The sequence below is a fragment of the Cheilinus undulatus genome, linkage group 1 (assembly GCF_018320785.1).
Source record: "Cheilinus undulatus linkage group 1, ASM1832078v1, whole genome shotgun sequence".
NCBI lineage: Eukaryota > Metazoa > Chordata > Actinopteri > Labriformes > Labridae > Cheilinus > Cheilinus undulatus.
The window spans coordinates 51,041,289-51,054,393 of record NC_054865.1 but is presented as its reverse complement, the minus strand read 5'-3'; the positions used below and the strand labels follow the sequence as shown (position 1 = coordinate 51,054,393).

The window sequence follows — 13,105 nt, the reverse complement described above, 5'->3', positions numbered from 1 at the left end:
CTCTATCCACTGTCCTATCTAATAAAGGCAAAAAGGCCAAAAATAAATCTTTAAAAAAAAAAAAAAAAAAAAAGGCTTTTAAAAGGCAAATATATATTTAAAAGAAAGTCACAATCATGTTTTTAAGGCAAAAATATGACTTAAAATTTAAAATGGTGCAACTAAAAGGTCAAAATAGGAGGTAAAGGTCAAAATAATAAATTGAAAGGTTCAAACGATTACATAAAAAGTCAAAATTATAAATTTAAAAGCTCAAAATATGTGATAAAAAGTGAAAATGGTATATTGACAGTCAAAATATGTGATAACAGTCAAAATTATAAACTAAAAAAAACCGAAATTATTAGAAGGAGTCAAACTTATGATTTGAAAAGCTCAAAATATGAGTTAAAAAGTGAAAAAAATAAATTTACAAAGTCAAAATATGAGATTTAAGTCAAAATAATAAAATTAAAATGGTCAAAATAAGAGATAAAAAGTCCAAATAATAAATGTTAAAGGTCAAAATGAAATTAAAGTCCAAATAATAGATCGAATTCATAATTGTGCAATGCAAAATTGAAAAAATGAAATGAAAACACAAATGTATTTATTTTCTCACATTTTAAAAAAAATAATTTTTATTCCTTTATCTCCACATATTTATGACTTAAGGATATTTGATATCATCAAGGTTAATTTCACATTTTTATCCTGGAGGAAATCTGCAGACCTTTTATTTTAGGGCCAGTTATGATAAGAATAGGATATGATCTTGCGGGCCGGGTGTAACTGTACCACAGGCCAGATTTGGCCCCCGGGCCTTGAGTTTGACACCTCTGGTTTAGAGGCAGCATTGCCTGTTTTGCATCTGCTTACGATCTTTATAGAAATAGTTTTATAGAAACAGGATGGCCTGGGCCCAAGGTTGGGAACCAATGTCAAGCCTATCTCATGACCATCAGCTCTCACATAAAGCTAAATGAAATCCTTGCAGTTGTGACCTTAGAATGTCATGCTAAAAGGTAGAGACTGAGCGACTTCCAAGAAATGATCTATAGATGAAATCAAGCACACTAACAATAGTAGGTTATTTTGGATTTAGGTGTAAATGCACTTGCCATGTTCTGTTCTTTGTATATTGAAACACTTTCACGTTTCTTAGAAACTTTCTGTCCCTCCAGAGGCCAGCTATGACACATCGTCCCATCAGTGGTGACATTTCTGTTTTATTTCCGTTGATATGGCTCTTGCCAAGTGTAGACAGAATACAATCTGTTCTCTGTAAAAATGTCATCTATAAGTTTGCATTTCATTTTGAGTACATAAACCAGGTGGACAGTTCCTCAGCATAAGTCAGCTCTCAGTATTTTAGCTGTTCCACATCCTGCTTCCTGCTGGCCCGACACCAACTGTTAAATGTCAGGCAGTTTGATAAAACACAATGAAAGGTTCAATATCTGACTCTTATGACCTGAGTTCCTCGTCATGTCTGTGAGCTGGTCGTTGTTTTGAGCGCTCTACTTCTTGGTTTTTATTGGCTGTCCATTCAGGAAGTTCTTTCTCCGACTTTGACGGGGAGTCTGTCCTCGTCTGACCTGGAGTTCCTGAACCAGTCAGGTTAGTCGGTTCGTGGAGGAATGGATTGGTGAACAGATTAGGACTGGAAACTCATGTGGGAATACTGAATGCATCAGACTCCACATTTCAAAAACCACATTCTTGGATGTGAAGGGATATCGTCACTGTTCCTAGTTGGCTGTGTGTCCTCTGTCTTTGTCCAGGCGGTAGAGCTGAATCTGTTTTTCCACAATGTCTGCCCATGTTAATGATTCGGTCCAGCTTGGTGAGTCAGAACTGAGGGCGAGTTCACGGCTGGGATCCAGTTGTTGAGACAGGCTGTGTCAGTAATAGACAGGCCAACCATTAAACAAAAAAAACACATGAACAGAGTCTCAGTGATGTCAGCCTCTGCTTTCTGAAGAGGCATTTTAAAGCCAATACTACTGTATTGGAAATGCTGATCTTTTGGTCAGTGTAGCAAAGAGGTGGAGTTGAGGTGGGTATTTAACCTCCTGGTAAAAGGTTACAATGCCATAACTAAATGGATGAGTTGTTCAGTTCTGCCAACATACAGAGATGAGGTACTGAGCAATCCAGGCTGTAATCACATCTGTTTCTGCTGTAAGTTAAATGGGACCTAATGAAGATTATTTGGCTCTTTGGAGCCAGCCTCTAGTGAACAGCCCTTTATTTTGCAAGACCACATCGGCTTCATTTGTCATCAGCTGGGGTCGCCACTAACCTTGGAAAGCAGGTGGATTCACCCGTTTCCGTGTTTCTCACTGGCAAATCCATCTCACAAAGCTCCCATCTTAACAGTTTGGGCCCAGTTAGAAAGTGACTGGACCAATCAGGAGTAAGACGCAGTACATTGGGGCGTGGCAGAGTCATGACGTTAGCAAGCAGCGACGAGAGGCCGGTGTAATTATGGTGCAAGAGATTAGCATGGATGCTGCCAGTGCCAGTTTTATCAGAACTTGATGAAATTTCTTTGTTAAAAGAAGAACAAAGAGCAGCAGTGTTTTTTTTCTTTTCAAAACGACAAAAGTCCTGTACTGACATGTCTAGAGTCGCCATGGTTCGCGTTAGTTCTTTATGGAGTTTACTGCTTGATGATGGGGCACCTCGGTAACGGCTCATCATGTGTTTTGTTGCTCTGTCTTAATCCAGTCACACTTGGGGTATTTTTTTTAAGGCTCTGCCCTTTCCCAGACACCATCTATGGGAGGTTTACCAGATGGATGAGTGAAACAAATCCATCTGGTGTGTCAGGTTAGGTCGCCACCTGGTCCCAACTAATCCTGGACAACTATAGCTGAAAATATCTTCACAATAAGATGATCTTTTCCAAACTTGGGAACAAGCAGTTCTTTCCAGAAGCTAAGAGGAACAGTATGGCCTATTGGAGTAAAAAAACCCACTACTTTTAGAGTTCATCCCCAATCTTTTCAGATTATCTTGAAGATATAGCAGTGTTTTGTGGCTGCTGGTTGAAGGAATCAAGCAGAGCCAATATTTTGTAATTATTTATCAATAAGACCCACAAATGTGTTTTACGGTCCATAAGAATGGATCATGAGATTGACAGTTGGATTGGTGCAGTGTCAGCCATATTGCAGAGGTTGTACCAGACTGTTCTGGTAAAGAGGGGGCTGAGCGGAAGGCAGAGATCTCAGTTTACCAGATGATCTTCGTTTCGACCCTTACCGGCGGTCATGAGCTCTGGGTAATGGCTGAAAGAATCAGATTGCAGGTTCAAATGGTCTAAATGAGATAGGGCGAGGAGCTCGGACATGTTTTCATTGTTAAATTAAATTCATTGAAAGCTCTCTACACATTTGGACTTCAGGACTGATAAATGCATCATAGGATTTATACAATTCTGCATGCCTTGAGCATATTTTTAGAGCTGAAACACTGATAATAAATCTGCCATTGATGCTCTAGAAAACACTGCCGTCTTGCCGCTTTGTCTGATGTAGCTTTGATTGTTGTTTGCACCTGGGAATGAGAGTAAATGAGTAACCCAACATACCAATCTCTGCCCACCATGAAACAGGAAAACATGACTTATGAGGCTAGATCTGTCAAATCAGTGCATTCAGAAGTCTGAAATTCCCACAGTCATGCTCATTAGCTTGGCATTAGAATTCTGCTAGCGTTTTTTTAATTGGCATTGGCAAAGGGTGGGGTCAAGGAGGGGTGTTTTCCGATGCAACAGATGCAAGGCTCGGTGCAGCTCCGAGTGATTCACTAAGGAATTTGTTTACTTGTGGCGCTGCTACAAATAACTGCAGGGTTTATAAAGGGCGAGAAACGACTTCCCCTCCAGGCAGCCGTACAACATAAACAGAGCTGTGAGGGGAAATACTGCAGCGTCTTATTAAAGTACAACCACTACACATGTTCCACACGGCCACATGGATCCCATTACTCAGTGAGGAGCTTTTTTCCATCAGGCCTGCTGGCCCCAACTCCCTCATCCTCATTCTGGCAATTAGTTTGACTTTGATTTGGATAGATCCTTAAACCATGTTTTTAATTTGTCTTGGAGTGACGCTGTTTGAGACGATGTAAGAGGAAAAGCTCGCTCTGCTTAGGCCAAGCTGACAAGTGTTTCAAGACAGTGTTTGTGACTAGACCAAAGTCTGGTTGTGTTTGACCCACAAATTATCCGCACCTGAAGTCGATGCAGAAGCTGACCTCAAATCTGTGGCCCTGACGTGTGTGTGAGATCTGGCCTCTTACCATTGATTCCTCCATGTGTGCCTCTGGTTTCAACTTAACACGTCTTCTTGTCTCTTCCCTTTAGGCTTTTGGGAACGCGAAGACGGCCCACAATAACAACTCCAGTCGCTTTGGCAAATTCATTCAGGTCAACTACCAGGAGAGCGGCACGGTCAGAGGGTAAGAAACCAAAGACAAATCCTTTAGATTTCTCTGAAAAGGTCATAATTTCAAACTAACCATGCTGTTAACATTTTTTCTCAGAGCTTATGTGGAAAAATACCTCCTGGAGAAGTCAAGGCTGGTCTATCAGGAGCACAATGAGAGGTGAGCTCTTCCTAGATGAGATTAGCAATGCTCCTAGACAGAATATTTCAAAGCACTGTTGCATTTAATCAACTAGTCAAAAGTTAAGTAAATATTCAGAAAACAGTAAAAAATTGAGCACTATATTATTTTTATTTATCCTTATTTAGTCAGGTCATGCTGCGTTGCATTAACCTTGTATTCAGATGTTGGAACAGGGAATCACGTCACCTGGAGGTGAATGCGTTCCTTTGCTACAAGCTCGTAAACTGGGGGTAATCAGGATTGCTCCAACTTATGACTCAGAATTACGAGTTCAGGGCACATTTTTGATAACGTTAGCTCTGGATGTCTGAGGTAAAATAAAACGCACCATCAGTCCCTTTGAGATCAGAGATATTTTGTGCAAGGGAGACCTGACCAAGAATGGCAGCAATACAGAGTTTCAGCCACCAATGCTCTCTAACTCATACATAACACAATATCCTGACAACAATAATAAGTCATCGATTTACACAAAAGCATTCAGAAAGTTTGAGTTTAAGAGTTTTCACTAAAGATTTAAAACTATTCAGAGTCCCCAAGCTTTGCAGTTTAAATTCAGTCTGCAGAAAAAAAGGGGCAGAAAACTTAAAAGCGTTCTTACCCAACTCAGTTCGGACTTTTGGAATAACAAACTGCACAAAGTCAAATGCTTGCAAGTTTTGCAATCCATCATTTAAGATTCAAAGCAGTGTTAATTTTCTCATCTGTTTTTAATTTTAGTCTTACTCTTTTGATTACATGCCTTTGAGTTTAAGTCACATTTTTGTCATTTCTACCCTTTTTAGTTGTTGTCTAGGTTAGTCAATGAAAATTATTTTAGTCCATAAAAAGTCCTCACATTTTAGTGTTTACTTTTAGTCCAAGCATTTATTCTCTTGCTTGAATCTGGTACCAAATCATGGTAGTGTGTTCTCTGCACTCTACCAAACCTGAGGTCGCTGCTTTCTACATCTGAGAGGCAGAAGAGAAACAGCTGCATTGTTTTTTGACAGATTTACCCACAGTGGAGAAGTATCACAGATTTTGAATGTCCAAACAAAAACTAAACTACATTTTAGTCTAGTTTTAATCATATTGACGAAAACTAAACTCACGTTTTTGTCAATCTTTTGCAGTCCTAGTCTAGTTTTTGTCATGGATAAAAAGTCTATCGACGAAGATTTTTACTCAGAGCTTTACTCTGCAAAATTAACACTGATTCAAAGAGAAGAAAGATGATCTGGAGTTTTGCCCAGAACGGCTTTCTAAATCAAGACATAGCAATGATGAAGACAACATGGTATTAAGGCTGAGATCACAGCAGCTGTGAGAAAACGATGCAAAGCTGCTGTGATCTGAATATAGCTTACGCTAGCAGTGTTAGCATCACCAGTCGGCCCTGTTTGCAGGTGAACGTTCTGGTGCTGAATGCTGTCACTCGATGCTTTGTTTTTTATTTGACTACGACCTTACATAGCCCACGCACAACTTTATTCCAATTTTTTTATTCAAAATTGTGCTAAATTTTCTAAATTAGGGTACATTATTTTATAGAGCAGAATGTAATGTGCAGAGGCCTTTTGTGATTCATAGGGATTAGCCTAGCCGTTAAAAAAAAAATGTTGTGCAGAATGTAAATATAAACATAGTATGTGGATTAAAAAATATTAAACCTTAGATTTAATTGGACAAAAGCACCAAGATGATGTACTTTACTGTGAAATGTCATTGTTTTTGAAAAACTGCATGCTTATTTTGAGTTTTTAGCCAGCAGCACATTCCAAAAAAAGCAGAGACAAGGTCATAATTACCACTCTGAAGCATCAGCAGCATCACTGAAGATGATGAAATCCTCGGATAATTTGCAATATCATGTTGAGGAAATGTCTTCATGATTTTTTGTACTTATTTGAAGCCCAGCCTGTCTCAGAGGGGTGAACCCCATCATTCTTACCTCAGATAGACTCACCCTCTCTGAGATGCTCTTTTCATTTGCACTGTATTTTGTCAAATGAAAATACTGGATGTTTTGGATCACCATCTCTTTACTGGTTTTGTTTAAAGTAAAAGTAGAATGAGATTTGGCAGACAGTGTGACTTTGGGTGATCCTAACCTAAAAAGCCTTTTGTTTGAGTTGCCAAAGTGTGATTCATGAGGTGTACTGAGCTCTAAGTGAGACTGACACTAATGTGTTTGTCCGGCTGGACAGTGTGGCGAGGGTTAACCTCGCCATGGGGGGCTCACAGTGGGCCTCCTGCGTTAGCCAACACTCATTGAGATGGATTGCTGACTGCAGGCCATAAAAACTGCTGTATGTCTGTGAGTGTTTCAAGTGGACCTCAGTCACACAGCTGCTGCATACTTTTGACCACTGACCTTTAAACTGCAGCTAAACGCTGTAGAGAAAAAACACAAACACATTCACACAAACAATGAGATACTTAGAGCTTCATGCTCCTTTGTGCTTTTTAGCAATGTTACATTTGTTGCTTTAGGGATGAAGGTTTACACATTACTGAGTAATTGAACAGAGAATAATTTAAAAACTCACTGACCAGATTCATACAGTCATTTCCCAATTTAGATAGAATTAATACCAATGATGCATCCAAGCTTCATGAGGTTACTCTGCTGTGATTGTAACATGCTCCAGCTTTAAATAAACTTGATGTAAATCTGTCCAGGACAGACTGTTCGCATTACAATATACTAAATGTTTGATGCTTAGAACCAGCAGGCTGCTTAGCTAACTGAACACGTATTATTGCTGATCGTCATTTTAGTATTTAGTGTGAATGCTGACAAGCCAGTAAATCAAATATTGAAATTGAGCATTTATGGTCTGTGTCCACTGTGGGCTTTGTTAGCGCTGGCCTCGTTTTCAGAGCACTTCTCACCAAGGTTATTATTGTGAACTAAAACTAACTAAATAACTAAAATGTAAAAATCAGTTTAGTTAACTGAAACTAAATAATAACTAAGCTTTGAAAAATGAAAACTAACTAAAACTAAGTTATGTGCTAAGAAAAATAAAAAAAATCAAAGACAAAATCTCCTTAGTTTTAGTCTTTGACAGCAGAATAATGACTGACATGTATGCCCAAGCCTGGAGAGAATAAAATCCCCTGATGTGATTGGAGAAGACTTCACACAATGGTCATTATGTATGTGGTTATTGAACAGTGAATAACATCAAACAGAGGTGTTCTGTCTGATGTACAACCTTTTTAGGGGGTCATGATTTGTGTTTGTCATGTAAAGCAGTGGGATAAATCAGAACTACAATCACCTTAACAGGACTACCTGCTCAGCTGCTCTTTAGGACAAATATCCAATCAGCCAGGGATCAGAATCTTGATGAAGGACATGAAGTCTGTAATGCTGGGATCAAACTACCAACTCTCTGGTTAAGAGGCCCACTCTCCCACTGACCCATTAATGAACATGTTCCTTTTTTCTTTGTAGGAACTACCACGTGTTTTATTACCTGCTGGCAGGAGCGAGTGAAGAAGAGAGGACGGCCTTTCACCTCAAGAAGCCTGAAGAATACCATTACCTCAGTCAGGTGGGACAGTCAGCTATCAAACTATTTAATCAAGAAATAATCTCTCACTGCTGGTTTCAGTTTCCTTTTTTCAGTTTCCTTTTGTGTTTGAGTTTTGTCTGATGTGGTGTGATTGCTTTCTTCTAACAGTGGACTTTTCATGTTTGTGTGTTTTTAATGGTTTCTCAAACCGTACTCATGATGCCTTCAAATGGAACTCGTAAAATTGTGTTATGTATAGGAACAATATGTCTTGGCAGTGGTAGCACAGATAGCAAAAGACAACTTGCTACTTGTGAACATAGTTAAAAACAACTCCATGTGAAGGCATCATAAGACACCAACAAACCGCGCTATATTTGTACCTCTGATAGCAGGAGCACAATGATGACTTTTAACACCTCCTGTAAAGATCCTCTCAGTCTCTGACCAACATCTGCAAACACAGAAACAAAGACAAAAACAGTTTCTTTGCCCGCCACAGAAACAGGTTTGACATAACCACGAAACAACGCCACATCACACTCAGACACATAACACAAACATTACGCTTATGGAATGTGGATGTTGTGTAAAACTTGTTGCGTCTCTTCCTCTGAGCTTTGACAGTCAAGACGACCAGCGACCTGCTTTCCTCCTCCTAAATCCTCACGCCTACGCACAGCAGAGTGCAGGGAATTCCTTCCATTCCTTCCGGCCACTGACATGCACATGCAAACACAAACACACAAACATTCTTGCACTCTTGTTTCTTTTATTCTCGACAACAAAACAGAATCACTCTGTTGCACCAGCCTCAGCACTTGCATGGACTTAAAAGCCCTTAGTCTCGTTTACAAGCCGGGTAAACAAGCTGCACGTGTGGCTGGCTTTTGTAAGTCGTGTCTCTTCATGATAACTCACTCTGCCTTCTGCTTTGCAAACCACATTTCTTATATTGCATGATTGACAACAAATTTACCTTTAAATGGATGGATGGATGTAACAGAAGACGAAGCTCTTCATTTTCATTATTTCATAATGTTAGTGTCTTCTTGTGCCACTCAAATTAAAAATAGAAAGCACATCTCTCCAAGGCTGGCTTTTAAGTATTTAATATGAAACTATTACACATTGAAAGCCTTTCAAATGAGTAGTGTATCCACATTACACAATTGAAAATGTTTCTAACAGTATTAAAATCAAGATTGATCCATAATTTAATTATGTTTATTGTTTAATATATAGAAAATAAAGGAAAACGGGAGATTATATTTCCAACAGTAAGAAGAACTTTGCAAAATGTTTGCATTGAGTAAAATTCATTGATTTTTTTTTTTTTTTTTTCTGTTGGATAATTTTATGGAAAACTACGAAAACCACTCTATTTCACAACATTATCAAACTATTTGTGTTGTTTTGATTGAGACAGTCAGAGCTGAGGCACAAAACATACTGCGACTTTGAAAAAAATCATTTAAAGTTCCTTTTATCCTGTGATTTACTTCAAAAAGTTAAACTTCCCTACATTCTAGATGATCTCGTACAAAGTGAAACATTTCAAGACTTGTTTTGTTTACATTTTGATGATTACAGCTTACATGAATAAAACATCCACTTTCTCAAAGTATTAGAACAATGTGGAAAAGTCAAATTTGCAACGGTTTCCTGAGCATTCATTCTCTCACTGGTTCAGAATGAAATCATGGGGAAGACTGCTGACTGGACAAATGTCCAAAGGACAATCACTGACACCCCCCACAGAGGGTCTCTGCTGAAAGGACAGGCTGTTCTAAGAGGCTGTTTCAAAGTAGAATCATGGAAAGTTGACTGGAAGTGCAAAGTGTGGTAAGAAAAGGAGCCCAAGCAACAGGGGTGAGCTCAGCCTTCAGAGGATTGTCAAACAAAGCAGATTCAAGTCTTTAGAGGAGCTTCACAAGAAGTGGACAGATGCTGGAGTCAGTGGATCAAGAGCCACCATGCAGACGGGTCCAGGAAATGGATGCAAGTGTCGTGCTCTTAGTGTCAAGCCGATCCTGAACCACAGACAATGTTATAAGCATCTCATCTGGGCTAAGCAGAAAAAGAACTGGACTGTTGCTCAGCTGTCCTAAGTCAGTACTTTCAAATGAAGGAGCTTGAAGTCCAGTGTTCTCAGTTTCCAGAGTGATGGTTTGAGGTGACATGGCATCTGCTGCTGTTGGTCCACTGGCCTTTATCAAGCCCAGATGCAACGCTGTCAGCCGTCTACCAGGAGATGTTAGAGACCTTCATGCTTCCATCTGCTGAGAAACTTTATGGAGATACAGATTTCATTTTCCAGCAGAATTTGGCACCTGTCCACAGTGAAGCCAAAATCACCAGAAACTGGTTTGCTGACTGGTGAGACATGAGAGACACCAGACTTAATGATACAGACGAGCTGAAGGCTGCTATCAGAGCAACCTGGGCTTCATAACACCCCAGCAGTGCCACGGACTGATTGGCTCCATGCTACATCACATAGATGCAGTGGTTTGGGTAAAAGGAGCTCCAACCAAGTACTGAGTGTATAGGCACAATTTTCCAGAAGGTCGTCATCTCTGTGTTATAGATTATTTTTTGGACTTGTGTTTTGTGATATTCTGATTTTTAGATGGTGGATTTTTGAGTTTCATGAGCTGTAATCCATAATCAGCAAGATTAAAACATAAAAAGTCTTGAAATATTTAACTTTTTCTTACCAAAAGACCATTGTATAAACTATCCATTGGGTGTTTTATATATTTAGGAAATCTAAAATGAAAGTCAATATGAAAAACATGATGAAATGTCATGTATAAAGTGAAGCCAAACATTCATGTGCATGTAGCTTCTGCTTTATTGACTTGATCTGTTTTCTATGACACGATGCCTCTTGTTTAATGAATCTCCATACATCTATGTGCATCTCTCCTCAGTGTTTCTATGCTTTTTAATATTTGCCTTTTGTCTGACACTGAGTGTTTAATATTTCCCTGTGTCATAAACAGAGCTGTAAAGTTCAGTCATTGCTTGTCTCTAAACTGCACATGCCTCCATTGCTTTTATTAGCACATAAATCTGTGAACATGTTTAATCCCTCTGTATCTGTTGCTATTTGAATGCTGCTGTCTAACATTATCCCTGCTTTCCTTTATAATCTGCCTCCACATTTCCAGATGACAAAGTCAACCCACCAACTGCACTGGGACAGTTACTGTGACAGTGAACCGGTCAGTATCTCTCTGTGTTTCTGTGTGTCTGTAGGTGTCGGAGAAACGTCACAAAGTAGATTTCTAGTCACCTGAACACTCGATCGAGCTCCAGCCACATTCTCCCCCCACTCCCCTCCCCCTCCCTGCCCTCCTCCTCACCCTCACTGGCTCATTTTGTTGCTTTTTGGGAAATTTCCTGGTTTGGTGTGGGTTGTGTTTATTTTAGCGCTGTTTGTTTTTGTTTTCCACTGTTGCTCTGCTGCTGTGAGTTATGTTGGTATGTCTGGTCATATCCTGACTGCTGTAGCTGCCTGTGCTTCTGTAATCTGTGGGACCTTTTTGATCATTGACTGTGCTGTGTTATCTACTATTCAAAGTGGAATCCTCCATGAATCCACGACATGAAGTCCTGTCTATGTTTGCATTGTTTTGCACTTTATTAGAAGAGCGGAAAAAGATCTAAACTCTATCAGTAAATGAAGGATTTTGCTGTCACCTTTTAAAAATCGGTAGAATCACATTCACTGATGGTTTAAGGCTATTATCAGGATGGCACAACAGTGCTTCTAAATGATGTATGAAAGATGCACACAGATACACTTTATGGACCAAAGTATTTAGCCACACATGTTAATTATTAGATAGAGGTGTTTTTAATCAGACCTGTAGCCACTGGTGTATAAAATCGAGCACCTAGCCATGCAGTCTTCATAATGGGCCGTTCTGAAGAGCTCAGTGACTCCAAGCATGATGCTACTGTGATGAATTCCACCTTTACAATGACATGGTTTAAGCTGGATATCCCACTGTCAAGTGTAAGTGATATTATTAGAAAGTGGAAGCATTTAGGAACAACAGCAACTCAGCAAAAGACCTAAAAATCACCATGCTCAGCTGAAGCGTTGTTAACTTCCACTGACATTAATGTAAGCACAAAAACTGTTTGCCAGGAGCTTCATGAATGGGTTTTCATGCCCGAGCAGCTGCATGCAAGCCACACATCAACAAGTCCAACACCAAGCATTGGATGGAGTGATGTAAAGCAGTGGTTCTTAACTGGTGGGTTGGGACCCAAAGGTGGGTCGCAGAGTAGTTTTCAGTGGGTGGTGACAAGGTGTCTGAGAAAAAAAATGGTGGAAAAAGTTCTAAAGTCGTTATTGGGCATGCATCGATACCTTTTATTTTACCCTGTTTTACTGTGAAATTGGGTAAATTTAAATAAATTGATTAAATTGATCAATATTTCAACTAATTTTTCTCCTCGTCTTGCAATAAATGACTACTTTTCCCATGATAATTAAGCAATTTCACAAGTTCTCTGGAAAATTGGCAAAAATGGACACATAATGATTGGGAAGTAAGGCATAAAATCTGTTAGTTTTGTCCCTTTTCTCTGTTATATAAGGTGTTTTGGTCCAACCATGCTCCAAACTGCAACATATTCAATTGACTAAACATGCGTTGTTGAATATTTTTGGGAACCTGTCATAAGACAGACTGGTGGGTCCTGAGGCCGGACCAGTTGAGAACTACTGGTGTGAAGCACACCAACACTGAACTGTGGAGCAGTAGAAACATGTTCTGTGAAGTGATGAATCACACTTCCCTGTTTGGCAGTCTGATGGGCGAGCACTGCATTGTACCAACTGTGAAGTTTGGTGGAGGAGGGGTAATGTTGTGGGGCTGTTTTTCAGGGTTTGGCCTAAGCCTTTTAGTGAATCTTAATGCTTCAGCTTACCAAGACATCTTGGACAAAGCCATGCTTCC

The 13,105-nt window shown here is 39.6% G+C and overlaps 1 protein-coding gene across 9 annotated transcripts in view; it reads left to right on the top strand.

The window, feature by feature from the left end:
- myo9aa (myosin IXAa) overlaps nucleotides 1–13,105 on the top strand; it is a 200,145-nt gene that overhangs the window by 106,773 nt on the left and 80,267 nt on the right. For 8 of the 9 annotated variants that reach the window (XM_041792389.1, XM_041792353.1, XM_041792860.1 and 5 more), the window contains 4 exons: nucleotides 4,355–4,449; nucleotides 4,534–4,596; nucleotides 8,066–8,165; nucleotides 11,303–11,356. In XM_041792389.1, the coding sequence (XP_041648323.1) occupies nucleotides 4,355–4,449; nucleotides 4,534–4,596; nucleotides 8,066–8,165; nucleotides 11,303–11,356 (312 nt within the window). The remainder of the gene's footprint in view (nucleotides 1–4,354; nucleotides 4,450–4,533; nucleotides 4,597–8,065; nucleotides 8,166–11,302; nucleotides 11,357–13,105) is intronic. The other variant, XM_041792704.1, reaches the window with a different exon arrangement.